General features: G+C 43.1%; 1 protein-coding gene across 1 annotated transcript in view; it reads right to left on the bottom strand.

Annotated features, from left to right (window-relative positions):
• Positions 1 to 557: 557 nt before the first annotated feature.
• The window catches only part of syne1a (spectrin repeat containing, nuclear envelope 1a), a 137,007-nt gene continuing 113,257 nt past the window's right edge, over positions 558 to 24,307 (bottom strand). The window contains 38 exon segments of the mRNA XM_030721981.1: positions 558 to 2,074; positions 3,551 to 3,609; positions 4,164 to 4,238; positions 4,337 to 4,591; positions 4,955 to 5,083; positions 5,656 to 5,862; positions 6,165 to 6,376; positions 6,467 to 6,593; positions 7,012 to 7,145; positions 8,029 to 8,347; positions 8,459 to 8,650; positions 8,763 to 8,900; positions 9,066 to 9,248; positions 9,750 to 9,900; positions 10,218 to 10,405; positions 10,980 to 11,142; positions 14,187 to 14,353; positions 14,571 to 14,729; positions 15,014 to 15,169; positions 16,342 to 16,467; positions 17,560 to 17,754; positions 18,296 to 18,530; positions 18,632 to 18,726; positions 18,810 to 18,957; positions 19,616 to 19,770; positions 19,899 to 20,045; positions 20,151 to 20,333; positions 21,084 to 21,288; positions 21,409 to 21,542; positions 21,655 to 21,825; positions 21,914 to 22,069; positions 22,152 to 22,307; positions 22,388 to 22,564; positions 22,652 to 22,801; positions 23,216 to 23,398; positions 23,513 to 23,645; positions 23,761 to 23,957; positions 24,067 to 24,198. Coding sequence (XP_030577841.1) covers positions 1,798 to 2,074; positions 3,551 to 3,609; positions 4,164 to 4,238; positions 4,337 to 4,591; positions 4,955 to 5,083; positions 5,656 to 5,862; positions 6,165 to 6,376; positions 6,467 to 6,593; positions 7,012 to 7,145; positions 8,029 to 8,347; positions 8,459 to 8,650; positions 8,763 to 8,900; positions 9,066 to 9,248; positions 9,750 to 9,900; positions 10,218 to 10,405; positions 10,980 to 11,142; positions 14,187 to 14,353; positions 14,571 to 14,729; positions 15,014 to 15,169; positions 16,342 to 16,467; positions 17,560 to 17,754; positions 18,296 to 18,530; positions 18,632 to 18,726; positions 18,810 to 18,957; positions 19,616 to 19,770; positions 19,899 to 20,045; positions 20,151 to 20,333; positions 21,084 to 21,288; positions 21,409 to 21,542; positions 21,655 to 21,825; positions 21,914 to 22,069; positions 22,152 to 22,307; positions 22,388 to 22,564; positions 22,652 to 22,801; positions 23,216 to 23,398; positions 23,513 to 23,645; positions 23,761 to 23,957; positions 24,067 to 24,198 — 6,369 coding nt within the window. The 3' untranslated portion in view covers positions 558 to 1,797.

Here is a 24,307-nt window from a genome sequence, read left to right as displayed (position 1 = left end):
TGACACTTTTTGCTTGATGGTTTTCTAGTTGCATTTTTTTAAATAATTGTTTCATTAATTAAATTGCATTTGGGGGACATGAAATGCTTCTTACAGTCTTTAGTTGATGCAAAAAAAAAAAAAAAAAAAATACACAGGTCATTACCCACAGCCGACTTCAGTTAAATAAAGCAACTGAATCTGGGATCAAAACACAGCTTCTGTATAGATAAACACGAGTCTGGCTACTGTTCTGCGTGCTTTTGATACAACACACTGCCAGCTTGAACATGAAATTACCTGGAACTTGTGATGAGTAGAAACTGCAGGCGATTACAATTTATGTTGCCAGCAGAGAAACATTTAATAAAAATAAGAGGCAGCTGCAGATTTGTGTCACTTGGAGATGTGTGGAAAGCTTCCATACAGGATCAGAAAATGAGATTTTTGAAGCGTAAATCCAGCCAAGCCTGCCCTGACTGTTGTTTGTTTGCTGTGCATCTAAATAAAAGCAACAAGTATTGTTCATCACCATGTTTCTCCCGAGTCGATTTTCTCCAAATCAAAATGCCCAGAAGTAAATATTTCATGTTTTATTATTTGCAAAGAGGGTATCTCCATGAAGTTGGCATTAGCAAACTGTACATACATAAATAACCATTTTCATATTTAATTTTTTTTTTTTTTTTTTTAACATGATGATCCAGATGTCTCATCACCGCAGAATAATAATCGCAGTTATTACAAAGCAAACTATTTCATGTCACAGCCATCTACTAAAACACTACCAGAGATTGTTTGGCCTTCTTAAAAGCGAGACTTTCAAGTGCATGCTCAAACAGAAAGATAAAAAAATAACTGCCCGTACTCAATAGCATTTCAAACATTGATATACAAATGAAAGCTCATCTTTTTCTCTCTCTTTTTTTTTTTTCTTCAGATTTGTCCCAGTTTGTAAAATACTAAAAGAAAATAAAAAATAAAATAAAAAACACAAGCCTTGGCTTTTGGAGAAAAAAGTCTGCCATCTTGGCCGGAGGGCATCAGTGCAGTACCTTCAGACAGTGCTCATGTCAGTGCTATATGTGCAGATTTTAGACTTCCTTTCCAAATTTAAGCAGGCTCCTTTTGAACGAGTCATCCTTCGGAAAGTACTTCTGACCTCGTTCTGTGCGGCTTCGGTCATGTCTTCTCAGTCGATGTTCAGATGTGTCAGTCTGAAATGAAACTCTTCACACCCGAGGCTGTGAATGATTGCTACTCCAACTGCAGGCCTGCTCTACAATTTACAATATCCCCCACTCACAGTAGAGCTTTAGCTTAATCAATGCTAACAATCTATTAACGGATTGAACACTAAATAAATAGTAGCAGCACTCGATATAATGGACAAAATGCACAGTTGACTTTGGCTCCCAACATACAGTATATAAATAGTGCTTTGTTTTTCAATGATTTCGCAGGTTTCTTCAGAAACCTTAAAAATAAAATACACATTTAAGTTAAAACAACATGAAATATTTGGACTGGGGAGGGGGGGGGGATCCTCCAGATCAAGGTCCATCTATTCTGGAGAGTGTTGTTTTTTTTTGTTTTAAAGGGCTGAGGTGATTTCAGGTGAGTGGGTGTGCAATGTTTAGTGAGAGTAGTCTTCATATCACCTCTGAAATACTTCATAATGCAGCTCACTCCCCAGAAGGGGAAGAATTTGTTCCTTTAGGGCACAGGGTGAAGAGGAAACATTCACATGAGTCAGTGGAGTCCTTGGCAAAGCAGTAGGTAGATTTAAAAAAAAAAAAAAAAAAAATCAGCTGCTCTTCATATGGGCGGAGGTCCGTTGGTGTAGCGCAGCATGGGATGGAAGGAGCGGGCGAAGTTATTGGCGTGGTGGCAGCTGTAGTCCTCCTCTGTCATGGGCACTAGGCAGGCCAGGCCAATGAGGAGCAGGAGGAGCAAGTGGACGGGGAGTGCTGCCCTGAGGACCCGCAGCAGGAAGGACTTATCCTTTGAGGAGGAGGAGGAAGCTGATGAAGTGGCGTCTGGGAGGTCAGAACGGGAGGAAACGCAGCCAGCGGCGCCTAGTGATCTGCTCCGGCTGCAGGAAGACCCAGACAAAAGTTAAACACAGCAGAGAGCAGGGCTCAGTTCACTAATTTTCTTTTTTGTGTCAAAACTGAAGGTTTAAATGTTTGACTATATAGTGAAAAATGCTCCAACCTTATGAGATTTTAAAAAGTCAGTAAATGAAGAGTCTTATTATTACTTTGGATTCAAATCAAATGACTGGAAAGGATCTGAATTGCTAGACGTGAAAGGATTGGTCAAATGAAAAGTGAGTTGACAGACATCTGAAAAAAATCACGGTGGCCTTTAGGAAACTCTGAGGGGCATTTTTCACTATTTCCTTACGTTTTATTGTCTGTAAATCTCACATTTTGAGTATGAAACCAAAATTACATTAAACAGAAAAGTTTAAGAAAACATACAAGAGTCACATTTGCACGCATACAACAGCATTCACAGATAGTGGGCTCTATGTGTGTGTGTGTGTGTGTGTGTGTGTGTATTTTTTTAGGGGGGGGCTTTCTGGCTTCAGAGCTGACTATGTGAGAGTTCAATGCCACGCATCTTTCCAAACAGGAGGAGGAGAAATGCCAAAAGCCTCTCTGGAGATTTTCACTGACAGAGCCAAAACTCAAGGGGAAGAACAGCATGTTCTTACTGCGACCCGTCCTCATCGAGACTGAGGGTCAGACGTGCTGACATCCCAGTTTCATCGACCTCCATTATACAGTAAAGCAGCTGTGAGGAGACGTGTACGTGTGGTTCCCGCTATGTTGGATTTCTACTTTGGTAAACTTAAAGGTTGCTCTGTGCTCTGTCATGGGATGACTAGTTTAGGCCGAATCTTCATCAGGATTGATTGTTATTGGCATTTAAGGCAAATCAGAAATGAGTGGAGAGTTGGGGGTGGGGAGGGGTTAAAGAGGTCTGGAAAGGAAACAGAGGAGAAAGTGGGAGTTAATGTGGAAGGAAGACCAGGAGTTAATGCATCATATCCTGCTGGAAAACTATAAAGGGAATGAAAGAAGAAAGGAAAACAAGAGCTAAAGACATGACCGCTGAGGGGTGGCTGGAGGGAGGGAGGGAGGGAGGGTGAGGAAAACAGTGGTGCTCAGTGCCATCTAGTGGGCAAGAAGGGTACTACAAAGTCAGAGAAGAAGCAAAACGTGAAGGCAATACTTCATGGTGCCATTCAAAAAGCAGCAGGGCAAAGAGAAGCAGTGAAATAAAACATTTAAAGGAGAAGGGGAGCAGCCTGATGGAGGCGATTCCCCTCTCTTTTAAGAGCTGACAACAAGGTCTCTAGAATAAGGGAAGATCATGGAACGCCGGGTTAAAATCTCAAAGCAGCTGATGACAGACACTGCTATCAAAATAATCTGATAATGCCAAATCTTTGACAATGTGTAAAACTGATTGTGCTTAATTGAGTTAAGAAAAATCTAGCTTGTAGGAAAGGTTTGGTTCCACCATCATCCCGAGTTTCTAGAGTCCAGGAGAGAGGTACCTGTGGCGCGGGCTGCTCTCAGGGTGTCCTGGGTGGGCCTGACTACTTTTGCCTCGGGGCTGAACCGCGTAATGAGCAGGGAGGGGTAAAAGAAAGGAAACAATGTTTCAGTCAAAGGCAAATAAAGGCAAAGCCTCAGATGAGAATAAAACAACATAAAGAGAGCCATAACATCGCTAGAGAAAGAATCATCAATAACCAAAGAGGAGCAACATAATTGATGACGGTGACTGAATTTCAGAACCAAGAAATCTGGCTTCTCAAGACTAAAACCTGAGGTCAAGGTCAAGCTCAGACAAAACTCACACAATTAAAATGTTTCAACTGTTACTATAATAAAAGTCAAAATGCATGTAAGTTTAAAAGTTAGACATAAATTAAACCTTTACAGAAACAATTAATGACAGAAACGAAAAGCCAGGTTTTCTTGTAATTTTTGGCAGATCATTATGGTGTGGGGCAACAAAACATCTCATAAAAAGGAGGCGGGTAGAGGGGGGGGGGCAACAACATTTTCTCCCACAAACATGTTAGCAAAGCTATTGCAGCAAAATTTGGAAGGTAATGTGAGCTCAGCCCCTTCTCTTCTGGACATTATGAGGAATAACATTACCAGTCGTTTGCGGCTTTGGGTGGTCACCTCTGAACCAGGAGCTGCGGATCTGCCAACAGGCAACGGTGAGTGAACCTGAAAATACACCAAAATACACTATGATGTTCAGATCTACATGAAGCTAATGCCACTAAAGAACTAATGAAGTCAGTGTGAATTCAGTATCAACTGACCTGCTGTGCATCCATGGCCCCTAGTCTCCTCTCCAGCCCCTCCAGATCTGAGTTGACCTCCCTCTGGAGCAGCCTTAGCCTGTTCCAGATCACATGAACCTTCTCCTGGGCCTCCAGACACTCGTTGCCCTGAGCCTGGACCTGCTCCGAGATCTGGGCCATAGTCTGAGGTTTAGTGTTGACCAGCAGCTGAGACGACAGCTCCTGAAGGGACGACACCTTCTGCTCCGAGTCCAGCAGCTCACACTTGATTTGCTGCAGAACAATAAAGCAGACAGAAGAGTCACCCACTGTGTGTTTTCAGTTATTTTTACTTGCCGGTGTTGGAAATCCTCTCCTTGAGCTGTTTTGTTTCTTTTAAGTAGAAATTAAGACCTATCGTGCCTCCTCGGCTTGTTATTTCTAAATAAATCCGACAGGTTCTAGTTCTTTTGTATGAAGCATTTTGGGCCTCTGCGTCTCCATCTCTGCATGAAAGGTGCTACAAGTCAGAACAAGTCAGATGTGCCTAAAGTGCACTTTGTGAAGCAATACTGATCAATATAAAAAGCTAAAACAGTCTTGTGAAACTCACAGATACAAATCTACCATACACAGCCAGTTCCAAGAGGGACATACCATAAGTGTTTTATGATGAGCTCGTAATGTTTCGCGACTTGCTTTTTGGGGGATGGGAACCACCTCATTCCTCCTGCGGTCAATGTTCTCCAGCCACAGCAGCAGACCGTGACTCATCTCATGGAACTCCTGACAAAAATAAACAGGGCGTCTTATCAGTTATTTTTGTTAAGATTGCAAAACTGGGAGTAATGGACAAATACACAAGAAAGCAATCAATTTAATTATTTTCACAAGAGGAAATAGGAGACCTTTAAACAATAAGACGGCTGGTATTTTTATGTAACCTTGCATATATATATATATATATATATATATATATATTTTTTTTTTTTTTTTTTTTTGCTGTGTTTTTTTTAAAGGATTCTATATAAAACATGCATGATGTGCCATATATTCAGTGTAGATACTTCTATGCAGTTGTTTTTTTTTGGATAGGTCAGTAAAGAAGAGATAGGGAAGTGGAGAGAAATGGATCGGGGGAAGTCACGCAGCAAAAGGCATCAGGTCAGAATTAAACCCTGGTCTGCTGCATTTGGCCCTGAGGCAGACTGTATGGTTGCCTGCTCAATCACTGAGCTAAACTGGCACCCAAAGATGTTTTTACTGTTGTAAATTTGTGCGGCTTAAAATTGGGCTGCTAAAGTTAGGAAACCACGCTCCACATTTTTGCACCTGATCACAAAATGTGTTTTTAGTACCTGGCACTGCATCAGTGCCCTCTGCAGCTCTTCCCTCCAGTGCTCCAGAGAGGCACAGAGCCGATCCCAGCACGAGTTCATCTCCTTCAGCCTGTCCCTCAGTTCCCACGCCTCCTCAGAGTCAGACTCTGATTGGAGGAAGTTTGCGCTGCTAAGGTTGATGGACAGGACCTCTGACTTATGGGCATCCACCCCCTTCTGCAGCTCCTGTATGGAAGAGAAATGATTAATAAGTGTGCTGCAGCAACGAGTCAGGCAATCAGGCATCAGATAGTGGAAGCTGGGAAAAATATTCTCAGACTGAGCAGATTTAGGTTAATTATGTTGAGAAAAGTATATTTATAGCATAGTGATATGTTGCTTTACAGCAATCAAAATCTAGACAAAATGCTGAAGTGCGAATGTGTGTGCGTGGACAGACAAAACAGTCAGCACACCGCACTGACAGGTGGTTCAAATTACTGCAGACAGGCTGGACTTATGTACAGCTGCTCACTGCATGCACACACCTTGAGCTTCTTGATTCTCTGCTGGATGGTCTGTATGTCAGTGCTGAGATCGAGCCCCCGCAGCTGGCTGAGTTCAGCCTCCGACTGACCGAGCCAAGCCCTCAAGGTTTGCAGATCTGAGATCAGCTCCTGCCACTGCTGCAGGTTTTGATTACGTTTGTGCTTCTCACTCAGAGACTGAGCCTGGATCAGCTCCCAGCGCTCAATCACACCTGGAGGGAAAAGAGACGATGTAACAACAGCTCACACAATATCTGTTAACTGTTCAGTATGTGTGTGCGCGTGTGTGTGTGTTTACTGACCTGCGCTCTGCGTGTCTGTGCTGGTAGGGTTAGTGAGTCCTGGCATGTCCTCCTCATCTTCGGTCAGCTCTCCCTCTGCGATCTTCACTGCATCTATGCTACTGCGGCACTCTTCCATCAGACGCATCTGTGAGGAGAACATGAGCCACATTCCTTTACCTCGTTGACATGTGACAGTGTTACACATTTTATTTTTTTTGTTATTCATCATTAATGATAGTAGCTCCATTCTGTAGTGGTTAACATGTTCGCCTAATATACAGAAGATCCCTAGTTTAAGACTGGGAGAGGACTTAAATCCCTGGGAGGGTTGTATACTCGTCTGCATTGTTTAAGATATCAAACTAGAATGGCATTCGGTAGAGCGCATAACTTGCCTGGCAAAGAATTCTGTTAAAAATTCCTGGATCGTGGATCAAGGCCCAAATTTAATCAACTGTTCCTTGTACCACCCCCAACAACTCCAGAAATTTTCATCGAAAACAGACAGACAAATGCGACTGAAAACATCGGTGGGTGAGGTAATAAGCATGAGGAAGACTCACGTAGCCCATATACGTGGAGTCGACATCTGGGCTGACCCGGCTGGCAGAGGCCTCTCTCTGCTGGAGGTGATATCGCCCTGCATCCAAAGCCTGATCCAGCTGCCTCAGACTGGCTTCCAGCTGGCCTGGCTCGGCTGCACAGAAAGAACAAGCAGGTCTACATAAATAAAAGGGCAAAAGTTCCAACAACAAAATCTTTATTAGCATGCTGGTGATGTTGAATGAGGCTGAAACAGCATGCATTAGTCTGAAACACAACATAACGGCAAGCCATCGCACCCAAGAGCTCAGGTTTCACACATGAATGATATTAGATGAGGCATAGATGAGGATGCACAATACAAAAAAATGTGATGGTTACTTAGTGAGTGAAACCTCAGTATGCAGTAGTGTCATGCCTGCATGCAGCTATACAAAGATATTTCTAGATAGTCGCACATCCGCTTGTAAACTCTAAAAATAAATAAATAGAAAGAAACAAGTGTGGTTAAGTTGATGGCATGCACTTCTAACTCATGCTGTTTCCTACCAGAAGATGATTTCAGTGTTTTCTCAGTCAGTTTTATATAGGCCTCTGGGCTCTCTGGAATAACTACATCTGGGAACACAGACATACAACCGACACTACTTATAATGCACACACAACTTTGAGAGATACCTATCTTTGATTTAATTGAGTTGGCACTGATTCCAATGACAAATGTTTACCTATGAGCACTTTTGTGTTTTTCTTCTGTTATTTATATAAAACATCTGGGGGGCAGATTTTTACACATTTGGCTTGCTAACAGGACAAATGTGCAAAGTCACCCGCTCTGTTACCGCAACGCTTCAAACTCATTATCCTAGTGCTTTTCTCGCTTACTGTAATGTATTTTTTATATATAGATATATTTAAGCAACTCTTTCACCATAATTCATCTCTGGGAAATATTAGTTATTTGGAACCTTGAAGTAATGTGTCATCCCATAGTTGAATCCTTAATATCCGTCAAGCTAATCATCCATCAGACAAACCTGACAGTGCTGTGGCAGTCGTCCTCATATACACGTCCTCGTCCTCATGCTCTGGGCTTCTTTCCCCGTTGCCTTGTCCTTCGGGGCTCTCCGGACCTCTGCTCAGGTCGTAGTCATGGTCCCACTCTAACGGGATGGAGTCCACGCTGGCTGGCGTGTCTCGGCCTGAGCGGTCGGCCCGGACGAGGGTCGTAGTGCCCGAGGCTCGCCGCGTTGTTGTCCGGGGCAAAGAGGAGTCACACCACTGCATCTCAGAGAGGTCTCCACCTTCCTCCATGTCCAGCTCTCTGTCTGAACCATCAAGCTCATCATCTGCAAGCTGAGGGAGACATGCGAGACAAGAGATACGGTGACAATTTCAAATGGTGTTCATTGAATGAGCAGAATAAAATTTAAAAAAAATGAGTGCAGCTTTGTTATCATTACTCACAGGCAGACGTGTGAGTTTCTTGTAGTATCTGTCCACTCGTCCGAAGACCTCCTGATAGTATCTCTGCAACTCCTCCAGCTCCTCCTCGATGACAGCTGCATCCAATGGTTCACTCTTCTCAATCAGAGCTTCACCCTGCCTGAACACCAGCTCGAGCTTCCCCGTGTTCAGGTAGATCTCCTGCTGAAACGCCTGTTGAGACACGTGTTTTTAACTGGACATGTCAAAAGCAGTCTTTGCGTGTTTCCCAGAGTTTCCAAGTATTGTGATCTCAAACATAAATCAAACATGGATTCCCTCTTACCCTGAGCTGTTTTATTTTGGCCTGTACATCACACTCGGAGAAGTGCTCTATGTTGGTGAGCTGTAGGTCCATTTCAGTCAGCCACACCAGGATGCTGTCTCGCGCAGTCTCAAACTCCTCCCTCTGACTGATGAAGTGCTGTGACAGACAAACAGCCATGCTTCATGTTTGTATGTATTTTTTCATGATTTTTGATGAATTTTGGATGTTTGTTTTTAATGTAGCATGTGCCCAAAGAAAGAAAACATACAAGCTCAATGGCAGAAGTAAATTCAAAATCTCACAGTTCTCAAAGGTAACTACCTTTAGCCTGCGTATGATTGCAGCCACCCTCTTTTGCAGGTTATCCCATCGCCTGTTCCCATCATGCACCATTTCCCTGAGATGGCAGGAGGAGTCTGTGCGGTTTTCCCGGGCCAGACGACGGTACTGCTTATTGATGAGCTCCAGCTGGGTCAGGCATTCCTGCACCTGCCGCTGGAAAGCCTGCAAGAGAAAAAAAAAACATGTAAAACATTTAAAGACTACAGATGGTCATTGCCTATGTGTAAACCTAGTTTAAGTTAAGCTGATATATCAAAAATCATTAATCTGTGAAAAGTGAATGTCACAGCAGTCAGCTAAAGATTTTATTAGAAATTTAATTCTGAGACAAAATCCTAAGAAAAAAGCTGATTTTGTCTAATTACAAAGTTTTGGCTGTTACATTTTGAACCAAATTAAAATCCTAAAATTCTACATTCAACTAAAATTAACTTTCTGTTCAGGCACAAGTAGGGCAGATGGCAAAGGCCCAGGCGAGTCAGCTAGCAGGAATGCGCACGTGCACAGTGACAGACGGCAGCAGCTGAGCAGACCAGAGCAAACAAGTTTTTGCAGTGTGACAGTCTCTCAGTCTTTTCAGATTTAATCATATTTACATGTGCACCATGCAGCCAAGAGTGTCTTTTACTTTACACTGAGGGAATAAATGTTAAATAGACAAACCTCAAACTTCTTGAGCTCCTCTTTAGCAACAGTATAGAGGACTCCAGAGGAGTTAGGCAGAGCTGCTGTTTTTTCCGAGGTCTTGAGCCAATCCTCAAACCTGCCATAATCATCAAGGAACTTCTGCCACAACCTCCACGTTTCTTCAATCCTGCAAAGAAATAAGATACCGTATGAGGGAACTTGTAGGGGCTCACAAATATTCTGAAGCAAATATATATCATTGTGTTATTGATATGAGCGGTGGTAGTAAAAGCAGAATACTTCAGAAGAATAACTGGTTGATGCTGAGTAAACAGTTCAGGGCACATTTGGCAACACATCACCCAGGAAAAAAAAACTCCAAACACACAAACAAAGCTCATCAAACGGTTATGTTTCTAAAGCTGGTAGAAGGTGCGTTTGAATTTCACCACCAGCACAGAATCTCGTGGAAAATTAGGCAGAATTTACTGAGGATTCACTGACTTGAGTCTCCTCTCCATGGACATGGCACAGATGTTTCTCCAGCGTCGGTCGAGCCCTCTGGTGGCTTGCTGGATGGAGTCGCACTCCGTCTCTGTCGAGCATGCATCGCAGTCGTGCAGAAGGACTTCGCACAGATTCAACACTGACGCCACGCCTGTGCTGTGTTTCTCTATGTCCCTCTGCAGCTCCTGGAAAACATTCAGAACAATGACTTGATTTTTGATTACTTGATCTGCTTGTGCAGCATTTTACATTACTCTAAATGTCGCCTGATGCTTTGCTCTGCAAATCCTTCTCATTAAGTTTTCTGAGAGAAAGCAAGCTCCTTTTGTGCCATAAATTCATTCAGATAGGAATGCAGTCCCCCCTTGCCAAACTACAGTAAATCCATGTTTAAGCTAACTACAGCTTTGGAAGAGGAAGGAGGTTAGTGGGGCCCCAGAATCCAGTCCAGATTTAGAGAAGCATCTTGGCAGGAGGAAGTCTATTGACAGCTACAGAGCACTTAACATAAACAAACAGCTAAAGTCATGCTTTGATTTCCTCATGTGTTTCGGTGTCATTTTCCACCAGCTCACTCTGAGTCATACAGCCCCCACTATAATTAATTATTTACAGAAAATGACACACAGTATGCAAAAAATCTGCTTCGTATGCGGCTGAGCCTTTGCACTGTAAGATTCAAACCACATTACCACAGACCGGCCAAGTTCTGCAAAAGTAAAAAGAAGTTGAGCTGTTTAAGGTGTGCGCAGTCCTTACCTGCTGCTGGTTGAGTTTCCTCTGAATCTCCTGGTCATCGCAGGTGTCGTAGACGATGGGCTTGGACAGCTCGGTCTCGATGTGAGAAAGCCACGCCCGCAGGCTGCTCATGTTTTTATCCAACTGTTGTACCGCCACCAGGGTCTCCCTCAGCTTCTTCACCCTGGAACAAAGTCAGAGAAGAAATCAGTGTCAATGATGGTAAGACTGCAAACTGTAAGGGAGGGAAATTTGCTCACAGATTCTTGTACACTTTGCTCACTCAGTGCAACATAAACAATGTAAGCATAACTGGTAAATTAAATACATAAAGAATCAAACAAGTATTGCAATTTAAAAAAAAAAAAATCACAAGACATACATCAAAGAAAGAGATCTGGTTGTGAATTACACAATGAGGCTTTAAAAAAGTCAATAACAAACAGTTAATATATGCTCTGCTTTAGCATAACAGACTATAGAACTAAATTGAGAATGACAAGTATTATTTCACATCTGAGCAGATATTTTTGTTGTTGATATTATTTGAACCCCCACATGACAACTGGGGACCATTCTGGATCTGCAAGTTCCAGACATTTTTAAACACTGACCCCCCCATTCCATAAAATGTGTCATATATTATTCAGCATCTAACTCCTACAAGTATTGTTCAGCAAGTGTAGCATTCAGCGCCTCGCCCTGCAAAGCAATGCAACCCTCTATGTCGCCACACAGACTTGGTAAGAATTAGGGTTGTGGCTAATCTTTGTTGCAAAAAACAAACTGAGGCCCATAATCCTCTAAAAATAGTTAGCAAGTCTCCTCCACCTCATATAATGGTCGTTATGACACAGCTGGCTCCATTGGTCCTGCAACCTGCAGCTGTATTTTGCTTTGCATGGGGTGCTGCATGGTATCAGCTGCACACTGCATCTCCAATTGTCACTCAGCGCAAAATACTGTAGGATGCAATGGCTCGATTGTTTACATTACAGGGAAATATACTGGATAGCCTGACATGTGATCAACATCAAACACAGACTGTCACTAATTCAAGCAGGCAAACATGGTAGCAAATGATGCTATTCTCACACTAACATGCATGTGTCTTTTGCTGTTAATCTCCTCCCTTGAAAATATCAGCTCATTAAGACTTAAAAAACAAATACTATTAGACACAAGTTTAACCAGATCTGCACTCACTCATGAATTTAAAATAACAATCAAGAAAAACACACTGCACACAAAGTACATGTCTCTCATTAAAACATCATTTATATGTAATCCTACATACTGTAGCAGGCTAAAAGTACAGTGAAATACATATGATTAACACGAGAAAAAGAGGCTTTCAAGTGGGTAAACTAGAACACAGACTGTTGTTGTGTCTCAAAAACAGCTTTAACATAAATTCTTAAGGTCCTCCTGCCTGCTGACGTCGCAGTCGCAATCCGGCAAATCCTCCTCGCTTGTGCACCCTTCCATATTATCCGTACCCAAATCCAAAACCATGGGGGTGCGGAATTCCCAAAGACAACGTTAACCCCAGGAAGTGTCAGCGTGTCGATCCAAACACTCCGTTTTGTCTGCGAGCTCCACATGGGACTTTCTCTCAACTCTCTGTCTGCACAGAGTGGGAGGGCCAGCAGGTAGTGGTGGGGTGGCACAACTGTGACTTATCAACTGTTGTACATAAAAAAGAGAAGCCCCAACAGGCGTGTGTGTGTGTGTGTGTGTGTGTGTGTGTGTGTGTGTGTGTGCGTGCGTGTTCAAGTGCGAGCAGAGTGACAAGTGCCGCTGTTTCTAAAAAGAGACTTACAGTCAGAGGCATGTGCTGCAGAGCTGGAATATCAGACATCAAGAACACACAGAGGGAGTGTGAACAGCAGCAAAGGCTGTAAACTTCATGCTTGTAAGTGCAGCTCAATGGACAATGGACTATAAGAAGTGTGCAGGGGAATAGTAATAAATCCTGGCTTCCACAAAAAAAACCCTCAAAAGCCAGAGACCAAGAAATTTTTAAATTACGAGGCATTCTGCTCACTCTATGAGAGGAACGAGCTCACTCTTTGTGTTTTTGTTTTAGTAAAGGAAAGCTATAAGAAACAAAGAGTCTGCAGCTGTCTGTATGAGGTTAGAAAGAGTCCTCCCTTTTTACCCTCCCCCAGCACAGTCCCAGAGGGCAACTGCCGGAAGACAGCTGGAGTCAAAGTTTGGGTCAGGTCACTTTCAATTCACAACTACAAAAAAAAGAGCTCATTTTTTCCATAAAATTTGGAAATAATAATCCAATGTTGCTTACAGCTCTAGTTTCAGCATGGATTTTTTAAATAACTTTAGATTTTGGGCAGAGACATCATATCAGCCCACAGAGAAATACAATGCAGGAATGATGAGGAATGTGACCTCTCTCGCTGTTTGCTTTGCAACTTCACTACATGAGTGTCCCACTGACACCAGCAAGGAACTCAGGAAATTCCTCAGCAGCACTGTGGGAAAATAAATTCCCCACAGTTAAAGGCACCAGGCCAACTAATGTCTGGCTGCCCCCACTAGGAGGAGTGATACAAGGTGTGTAAGGTCAACATGGAGACTCTGAGCTTTCAGTTAACACGCAGAACATGAAAAAATAAACCTTGTCACATCACAAAAACACAGTATATTAATTCAAGATAACATGTCCTATATTTGAAGAACCCTCAGGCAAAAAGCAAACACCAGTCTGTGGCTGAAACTCTGCTGTCTGCTGGGGGGTTCACATAATGCACTGTTTCTCATTCACCTTATTTACTTTGTTTATACTCCACTCTGCATTTAATCATTAATTGTTATTAATCTCTGGCTCTCTTCCACAGCATGTCTTTCTCTCCCCTCAGCCCAACCGGTCGCGGCAGATGACTGCCCCTCCCTGAGCCTGGTTCTGCTGGAGGTTTCTTTTTTCCTTTCCACTGTCGCCAAGTGCTTGCTCATAGGGGGTCGTTTTGACTGTTGGGTTTTCTCTGTATTATTGTAGGGTCTTTACCCACAATACAAAGCGCCTTGAGGCGACAGTTTGTTGTGATTTGGCGCTATATAAATAAAATTGAATTGAATTGATCATAATTTTAAGACAGTTTGGGAAACAGTTACTAATTTTGCTTTTTTGGTTTGTTTCCAACTCAGTTAAGTTTTCAAAGAAACCACATCATGGACCTGCATCCTTCACCTCAAGTTCCGTACACTCACCTGGCTGCGATGAGGTCCAGCAGGTGTTGCCAGCGCTCGCTGACTTTGCTGAGTTTGTGCTGAATTTCGGCCGCCTTGTTGTCTTGGCTGGCCCTGGCCAGCCGCTCGCCCATAACCTGCAGCTGCTGCTTGTTCTCCTGAGCAACACTGATCTCCTCCTGGTAGTCCTGTGTAGAAACATCGAGCAGGTTAACACAGTGTATGTACATGTATAAACTGCTGACTAGCAGTGCCAGGAAATCCTTAAATAGCTGAACAACATTCAGGCCAAAACAAGCTAGACTCAATCCTTTCCTCTTTGTGTGTACTCAGTACTCGTGTATAATCAAAGCACAGTCTTTAGTAGTTTCTTTATAGGTGCATTAGACCCTGTGTTGAAATTACCTTGCGTAGCTTTTCAATCATCTCTTCGATACTGATGTCCCCATTCTGAGAGACTTTGCTCTCCATCTGTGTGAGCCACTCACACAGCTCCTTGTTCTTCTCATTGAACACAGCCCACTCATTCAACTTCTCGCTCACCTGCTGCCTGCGCAGGGAAAGCTGAGGAGACACAGGGGGAGACAGGGACAAGAGAAAGGGTGAGAGTGAGAATAAAGCAGTCAGACAGTCAGCATATCGAGAGAAAGAATATAACTGGGGAAAAATGAAGCACAGACAAAATTATTAAGGTTCTGACAGCATGGCTAAAGTGTTTAATTCTTCAAATGACCAAACACCAAATCACAGCAACACAACAGCTCACAACAAATATCTAAATCTAATATTACACAAAAGAGGAAAAATAAAAAAAAAACAACACATTTTTAGTGTGTGTTTGTGTGTACCTGGTGGCAGACCTCCTCCCACTGGCGCTGTAGCAGCTGGAGGCGTTCCTGCAGAACTGTGATGTCATCAGCACTCACCACGCCCTCCAAAGAGTCCCTCAGCAGGAATAAGGAAGTAAGGTCATCGGTCCAGCCCTCCACGCTGCTCTCTAGCTCCTGCATCCATGACATGACAAGAAATTAAGTAGGAAAAACCAAGCAAGGCAAGCAGTCCCCAGATTTAAACACAAAGACAGAAATGAGCCTGTCAAGAGGGATTTATTCCCTCATGATCAAAACAGTCAGCTAGAGCAGGAAAACCACAGAGCACGCTTACTGAAGCTGAGCTGCAGCAGCTGCACCCTCCGAAATAGCAAGAAAATGCAAAACAGCAAACTGACAACGACTATAAGAAAAAGGTGCGATGCCAAACGCAACAAATCGATCTCGGTTTTCTGTAAATAGCATGAAAATTACAGCAGCGCATCATATTCAGTGTAAAAATGAACAGCTACATTCAAGGCTAAAGGCAGATAATGTAACAGAGGCATCCAACCTTGCATCTCCTCCTCCGTCATTGTGACGGTTTTGCTGTGCTGTAATCATTTGCAGACCCAGAGAATGTCTCCATTACGCAACACACATACACACAAAAGGAAGCGTGCACGCACACACCCTCTCTCTCTCTCTCTCTCCTTCTCTTTCCCCACCCCCTTTCTCTTCAGCTGATGCGATGTGCAGCTACTCACACGGCCCTCCTCCACCTCCACCTCCTCCCTGAGGATGTTGATGCATGAAACATGACTGAATACAGCGTCCAGTGGACATGAAGTGAAAGAGTGAGCGTAAAATTCATTTTCACGCAAAAATGAAATTACTTCTCTCTCAGCAAAAAAAAAACAAACCTCAAAACAATTATTACTATTATTAAATTAAGACATGCTTGCTTTAAAAAAATAAAAACAAACAAACAGAAAAATAAACAAAACAGAAAATACTAAGGTAGTTTTGCAAATCAGATGTTATGTCTTCAAAGGAAAATGCCCCGACTACCAGCACACAAGCTCACGCAACGAGATAGCAGCCTGATAGAGACTGATGTTGTTTTCTTTTTTTTTTGCTGCTGGACTGTCTGTGTGTTTATCCCCACAGACAGATTAAAGAGGTAACGAGAGGACGAGTCTGAGTCTGTGTGAATGTGCAGAGAGAGAGAGAGAGAGGAAGTGTTTGATGAGAGACAGAGCCAGTAAGACAGAGAGCAGAGAGGGTCTACGTATCAACACTTTAAGTAAAACATTAACCTATAAGGGAAAAATGAAGAATATTTAAAAGTGTGTGTGAGACCTCACCTTGCATCTGATTTGCTCCGAGTGTAGCTCCTCATGGTGATCAGGCAGAGGCACGGACAGCTTTCTTTTGAAGGCCCTCAGCTTCTCCAGAGACACATCTATGCCCTTCTCACATCGCTCCCAGTTCTAAGCAAGCACACAGTAAGAATTAGAGCAGAAAACACACCCCTACACACAGACTGCAGATTTCCTCATTTACAGAGAAGTTGCTGTAAATTCTTCTTGCAGCCATAGCAATGGCATCACAAACTTAGAAACCTAAGTGCATACACATCACAAGGCTAAAGTCAGACCGCATCACTTATTATGCCACAAATGGCCCACTTAACCTCTCAGCCAGAACTACGAGAAAGAGTGATACTAAACAAATGCAATGAAAAGACGGAGGTTCTCCTCCAAAGGACATGGATTACAGCTATTTTTAGAGACTGAACAACAGTCCAGTTTAGTATAAAACATTAAAATATTTGGCAAGCAATGCAGCAAAGTAGCATACCTGAAGCAAGAGTCATGGTAAGAGCAGAGCCAGAGCAAGACTAGAATAGCTACAGCAGCTAATAAAGTGCAAACCAAGGAAGACAACACAGGTCACCAGGGAAAGAGCGTATGAAGAAAACCCGGATGTGTCTTTTAAACTGCGTCACTCAGTCCCATTTCAAACAGGCCGCTATTGCAGCCTGTAAAATCCACCTCGCTGGGTTCTCATCATTACAGCTCACTGCAGTGTCTGTAGTCTGTGTGTGTGTGTGTGTGTGTGGATGTGTGCCCTGGGCTGGCACATTTTTTTTTTATATCTTGGTGCCATTTTGTAATGCCTGAGCCTGTGTGTGTGTGTGTGTGAGCACAGAGGCTAAGCTATTTATATAAGGACAGAAGAGTGCTCCATCTCTGTACTTTGCTTCTTTTCAGGACTTAAGGTGCAACGCTGCATAATTAATGTGACAACCAGGCTTCACTGTCCTAGATGTACAACTGGGCATGCTCACTAAAGGCTCAGGATGGGCCAATGCCCTTCAGCACCCTTCACAGCACCTTTTACACTGCAGCATGTGGAAAACATGGCTTAGCCTGCACGCTGATAGCACACAAGAAAGGCATTTTTTCAGCCTCAAAAATTACTGCTATCAAGTCATTAGTAACGGTCATGAAAGCACAAACAACAAAATATACAAAAATATATTTTATGAAGATAAGCTGTTATTTAAACTGGTGTCCGACCTTCAGCAAGCCATGCAGCTGCCTCCTCTGCTGGTCCAGGCGATGGTGGGCATGCCTCCACCTCTCCTGAATCTCCATCAGCTCAGTCTGCAGGGTGGACTCCGCCTTGGTGTCAGCTGACAGCAGCAGACTCCTGCCGGCCTCCACGGTGAGGATGTAGCCTCCTTGTTGCCGTTGAAGCACTCGATCCCTCAGCTGCAAGAGCAGAGGAAGAGACATGAGACAAAAGGTGCAGAGGCTAACTAAAGTTGGGGAAAGGGTGGAGATTTATTATTAGAATAGGATTTATATATTTTTTTTTTTTAGGTTGATTTAGTGCTTAACTAAGCTTTGGAGTTTGATGAGTGAAAAGCAGTACACTGAAAGACTCAAGACAGGATATAAAGTTTGTTTGTTTTTTTACAGTAGTTTTGAAGATTTCAAAAGAAAACTCAAAATAGCAGTAAAAAAACCAAAAAGCATATTTTAATAAAGTAATAAGCTTTCAGCTACTCTCTTCCTACAAGGGGTCACCACACTGGGCAGCTCCGCACGCTTGATTTGAGTTTTTAACACCTTCCTGACAACAACACCAAAGTTCATTTTGTCTCTGGCTGGAATCAAACCAACAACTTTTCGCTTGGCAAGCAAATGTGTTAACCACTACAACATCTTTTCTGAAGAAGTTCTGAGGGCAATCATTGGAGGCACTTATTTAATAAGGTAATAAGGCTGTAAAAGTCCTGCTGTAGGTTACCTGTATCTGATCTAGCAGGTTTCTGGCCTGCTGCAGAGCCACAGGTTCTCCTGGCTGATGCACATCTGGATCACGGGTCACTTCCTGTAGCCATCGCAGCAGCTTCTCTGCCATCTCCCGATAGTTCTGCCACTGCCGAACCAGACTATCGATGATGCCCCGTCGCTGCTGCGCACGCCTTACTACACCTTGCCACTGATTGCTCAGCAGGGCCAATTTCACACTGAAGTCATTCCTGTTAGTGTAATGGGAGTAGGAAAAGCTTGTTAGCTTCTCACCAGGTTTTATTTTCCTGAGACCCCTAAAGTGATATAACATTTGTCTTTGTGTGTTTACCCATCATCAACTTGTCCTTGGTCCAACAAATGATGCCCGTCACTTATGATGGAGTAAAGAATTTGCTGTCTGCTGAACATTTCTGCCTGGAACAACTGCATATATATACATATAAATCAATAAAACACACAGTGATAGAGGAAAAAAAATGAGCAGATATATACAGACACACACTGACCTCGTGGTCTCTCTGTTGCTCCAGCAGACTCTGGTAGTTGCCTGAGATCTCAGCAGCTAGCTTCTTCTCAGTCTGAGACAGGAAATCCATCCAGGCCTCACACTTCTCAAGGAAACTCTGCTGCTGGAGCAACACCGACTGCAGTTTACTGGTGATGAAAAGAGCCCTCATTAGAAACATTTACATATACATATATCTTTTATGATTTGGCAGGTTGTAATCTCATAAGTGACGGACACATTTTCAGGTATCTCAATCAATGTCAGTGTAGCATCTTTTTGTTTTTATCAACTTCTTTATTAATGGGTTCTTCAAGCACCTTTGACCTTCTGACATGCACTCCTTTGGACCTACTAACATCTACGTATCACTTTCAACAAGATCCACTGGACTGCATACTCTCACATTAATAAACAGGCACGCACAAAATTATGATATGACATGTCATATCATAATGACATATCAGAGAAACATTAACTTAAAGAAACAAATGCCAGAATGCTTTCACGCACACACTGATGAGCCATGTTAGGGTTTCCCACTTAAGGTTTACTGTATAAGAATCTACGTTCAGCTGCTCCCTTGTCACCACAGCAGGTAGCTATAGTAGTTTTACACTGGATGTCCTTCCTGATGCAATACCAATGGGGATTTGTGTCTCTGTCTGAAATTGAACCAGTGACCTTTTACTCACAAGCCAGTGTGTTGACAATTACACTGTGGAGTAGTGTAAGTCATATTTTTATATTTATGTTTGGTGTCCAAATTTTACAAACTAAAAGTAAAATGAGAGTTTTTTTGGGTACCTGAATCTCTCAGTGAGGAGAGCAGAGTGAGTGGCCCACGCTCTGTTGAGACTTTGCAACCGTTTAATGTCGCTGTCACTGACTGGTATTCTGTACACCATCTCATTAACACGTTCCAGGTCTGGAGATAGGCTGCTCAGCTTCAACAGGTGACCCTGGAAAAACAGTGTTACACATTTCCAGTTAGGGGCCACAAAAGATGCAAACTTAGTGAGTCAAATTAAAATACAGAAAGACACATAAATTAAAACACAAATCTTCTAATGGAGACAATTTTTCATACCTTGAGTTTTTCTATACGCGTCTGGACCACATTAAGGTCGGGTGAACCAACTGGGTCCGACTCCTTCAGCACTTCCTCAGCCTCCTCAGCCATACAGATCAGTTTATCTAGCTGCTTTCTGAAAACCCCGCATGTCACAGATCCAGACTAAAAGCAGACAGGTGGATACCAGGTAAATACAAAAGTAATGGCCTACCAATTGCATCCCTTTCTTTGAGATGTGCCTTTTCCCTCTAATTCCCACTACCCTACCTGCAGTACATCTTGTTGCCTGTGCAGGGCGTGCTCTAGCGCTACTAGGCGATGTGTGAGCGACAAGTGGTCAGACTGGAGGGATGCAGCAGAGGAGGAATCGACTTGGCTCCTCAGCTGTTCACCCAATGTTTGCAGCTGATGGAGAGACTGTTGCACTGAGTCTTGGTCACAAAGGCACTCCTGCGACAACATTTTCAGCAAGAGAGAAAGAGGTTAGGAATAACTTAATGACATACACACGAGAGTTTATAAGTAAAATTTTTATTAGTGAGATCAAAGTATAATTTGGCCTTCATCAAGGAAGTCAAGAAAATAAAAATTTTGTAAACGCATTCATAATGACTAAAACAAGACTGAGTAAGGAACAAAAATTAAGAAACTCTTAAACAAAGCATAAAGGAGCTCTGAATTCTTAACTTTGTCTGGCAATGGTTTGCATCAGTGATTCTCAGTCAAAATAAAACAGTCTGCTTACAGTATTAAGACTGTGTATCTCTAGACATGCCCCAGTACGGTCCTACAAACCCAGCGTGACACCGGGGGGACCCCTGTAGTGTAAATCAGGGGTCTGTCTTTCCCTATGCAGTCTCCCTTGAAAAGGCTTTTGTCAGACTGTGTCATGAATCTACATTCAAGCGGACAAAAGGACAGGGAGGTATTCTGCAGTGGGGACAGAAGCTTTGTGAGTCCTCACAGTGAGCTGACAAGCAGTTTAGGAGCTTATTCCCAAATTCCTTGGAAAGGAGATTGAGGGATAGCAGGAGAAATCCTTGGATATATTCCAAGCCACACAAAATGTGGATGCAGTAATAACCTAATGCTAAGCTTGGGCATTGGAAGATAACTACAGAAGAGAATGTTTAAAGCATTACAAAAACCTATATTATCACATGCCAGCCAGCTGTGCTGCAGTGTCTCAGCTCTACTCACATTGCAGTCCTTGATCCAGGCACTGCTTTCCTCCTCTGTTATCTCCCTGTCAGTGGCGCTCCTCAGAAGCCGATCAGCACGTTCTTCCTGTTTCTGGACTGCAGTCACACACTGGCTGTACAGTGACCTGTAGTGCTGCCACAGTCCGAGCAAGGCCTTACTGCTCCTTAGCTTCTCTGAGATCTGCTCTAGCAGATGATTCCACCTGAAGAAGAAAATAAGGGGTTACATACTGAAATCACCTCAGTGTACAGCTGATATTTAACATTGTAAGTAAAAATTAAACTCAAAGTCACTCAGAGAATCTGTTGTTTGTTATGGTTACCTGACGTTAACGTCCCGGAGAGCTTTGTTGAGTGTTTCCGCCACCGACGGGTGACACTCCGTTAGCAGCTGGTGAGTTATGGAGCCAAATTTCCTCAAACTACTTTCCTGTTTATCCATTTCCTCCTGAAGGCTCTAAATGGCACAGACACGCACAATAAATAAAAATTGGCTAAACTTTGTTTTGTTTTTTTTTAAAGGATGTGCCACAGAACACAGAGGGCAGTTTATTTTGTGCATTTCTCACCTCGAGACTCTCCACCTGCTGCTGAACTGCCTCTAGAGACCCATTAAGGAGTTGCAGCCTGGACACAGAATACCGCCCCTCCATCAGGTAGCCATTAATCTCCTCTGAAGCTCGCCGGTACAACGTCCACTGCTCTAGCACCGACCGCAGGTTCACTTTCATCTGACTTATCTGACAGGAAAGGTGGGAGGCAACATATATAAGTGCAGGAAAATTCAGGGACCAACCAAAAGTGACATTAAAGATGTGAGAAGCTCACCATGTGGTCCAAATGAGCCCAGGACTGGTTCAGTCCTTTAAGGGTTTCCTTTACAACAGAGCAGGCTGCGCCTTTCTTATCCTGGATGAGAGCATTTCCTCGTTCCTCTGCTTTCTCTAGATCCTTCTCTTTTTCCTTCACTAATTCTTCCAACTCCTGTGAAAACAACTTTATTTATTTTAAGTTCATTAAAAAATATATATATCACATTGTGTTTTTGTGTGCAGTGTGGCACTACCTGACAGTCTTTAAGTGCACTCTGCACTGATGCTACATCCTCTATCCTCTGTCTCTTCTTCAATTTCTCCTCCTGTACTGTAAGCCAGGTTTTCAGGGCCTGGACTCCATTTTCATGCTCTAGCCAACCTTCCACAAGTCCTTCCAAAAGCTGAATCTAAAATACAATAATAGTTAAGTAGAAATGGTAAACTAAGAACAGAACAGAGCAGCTTTTAAGTGCGCTTTGAATGCTACCTTTTCACCGATGAGCCCCTGTAGTATCTGCCATCTTCTGTTCATAGCTCCTAGCTTCTCAGCAAAGTCTGTTTTGTCACTCCGCTTTCCCTCCACATCCTGACTGCTGATCTGAAGCACTGACTGGTTTACAAAGTCCACCGTCAACTGCTTACATGTCAGATCTATACGGAAACCCTGTGAAACAAAGAAGATGCATCATGAGACTGATGAAGGAGCAAAGATCAATGCAAGGAGTGGTCGCATGAAGACTCTATCTTGTACCTTATACTTTTGCAAGTAGTCCTGAACCACCGCTGAGCCCACAGCTGCCATGATCTTGTCCTGATCCTCCTCTATGATGTTCTCCATGAGCGAGATCCAGCTCATCAGCTCTGTAATGGCATGTCGTGATGCTAGCTTCTCCATCTGCAGCTGAGGGACAGTAGGAGGAGAAGGAACAAGGGTTACAGGAGCACAATTAAAAAAAAAAAAAACTTTAATGAAAAGTTATGACAAATATTGATTTAAAAAAAACACCTTCTGAAGAAAAGGCATGCTAACAAAAAAGACATCATGCACCATCATCAGACTCTTTAATACCCCTCAGTCTGCTTTCTAGGTCTTCTAATGACTATGAACATTTACTTGCAAGATCAACAGTATCAGATCACAGTTCAAGTCTGCACCCTTTCAACTGGCTCAGTTTGTGTCTGTATGTTCAAATACCTATCTTTAATGTGAGGCTTCTATTGAAACTGTGCAGCACTTTGTAACTCTGGGTTTTGAAAAGTGCTATACAAATAAATTACTGTTACTATTATAATGTAACAGCTGCTGTTCTCAAACCTGGTGAAGCTTCTCTTGTACTACAGGGATACGAGTGAGCAGCTCGGCCCACTGACTGTTGACTTGGCCCAGCGCTGTCCTTAGGCCAGCAGTGTCTACTCTTTTCAGTCTCAGAAGCTGGTTACCTGTGCTTAGCACAGATGAGCGCAAAGATGATTTAGCATCCACCTCTTTGGAAAACTCCTACAAGAAAGAGAAAAAAAACACAGCTCAGTTGGATTTTCCACATATATTTATTAACTCCTCATTGATAGGTCTGTAATAGATTTTTGCTGTTAATGTAAAAAGATAACTAACCAAGAAGGCACAGAGGTGGTCTCTGACAGTCTCCAGCTCCTGAGGTACGGTCACCGACTGGGTCGTCCAGAACTCCAGTCTGTCCAGAGCTGACTGCAGCCAGTGGCTCAACTCTGCTGACTCACTCTGATACCTGCCATTTACAAACACAGAGGCTTAGAGGATACTTTCAATGTTATTCAGTTTCCAAGAGTCACAAACAGGATTACTAGCAGACCAAAACAGAGTTATGTAACACAGACCCTTACCTGGTCCAGTGTTTGAGTGTCGAGTCAAGGCGGTGGAGTTCCTTGTTGACCTTAGTGGTGGAGGAGAGCCAGTGCTCTCCCAGCTGTGTCAGCTGGTTCTCCAAGTCTGAGCAACCGACAGACAGAAAAAGCTTCTTGCCTTCCTCTAGTACCTGATACAGCTGGGGCTGGTGCTCCGTCAGGCTGGTCTTCAGACGCTACAAGAAGGGGGGGAGACAGATGAATAATCCATTGATTAAAAAAAAAAAAAAAAAAGTATACCTCACTGCAGTTTTCTTTATCTGTCCAGTGTGTGAAGAAGTTTACCTGATAGAGGCTGATCCTTTCAGTTAGTCTCTCTTCTGTCTCCTCTACCAGACCCACAGTAGGGATGCTACACTCCACCGCCTCCAGCTGTCTACACAGAGCCTGATAGTCCTCCACGAGCCTGCTCCATGACTGTAAGAGAGAAAGGAAAGTGTATGTTATTTATTTTCATTTTTTTAAAACCACAAATCACCACTCTTTGGAATTAAACCGAATAAAACTGCAGCTACTTTTACCAGTA

Source organism: Archocentrus centrarchus, chromosome 24 (assembly GCF_007364275.1).
Source record: "Archocentrus centrarchus isolate MPI-CPG fArcCen1 chromosome 24, fArcCen1, whole genome shotgun sequence".
In the NCBI taxonomy this organism is placed as follows: Eukaryota; Metazoa; Chordata; class Actinopteri; order Cichliformes; family Cichlidae; genus Archocentrus; species Archocentrus centrarchus.
This window is presented reverse-complemented; position numbering and strand designations above follow the sequence as displayed.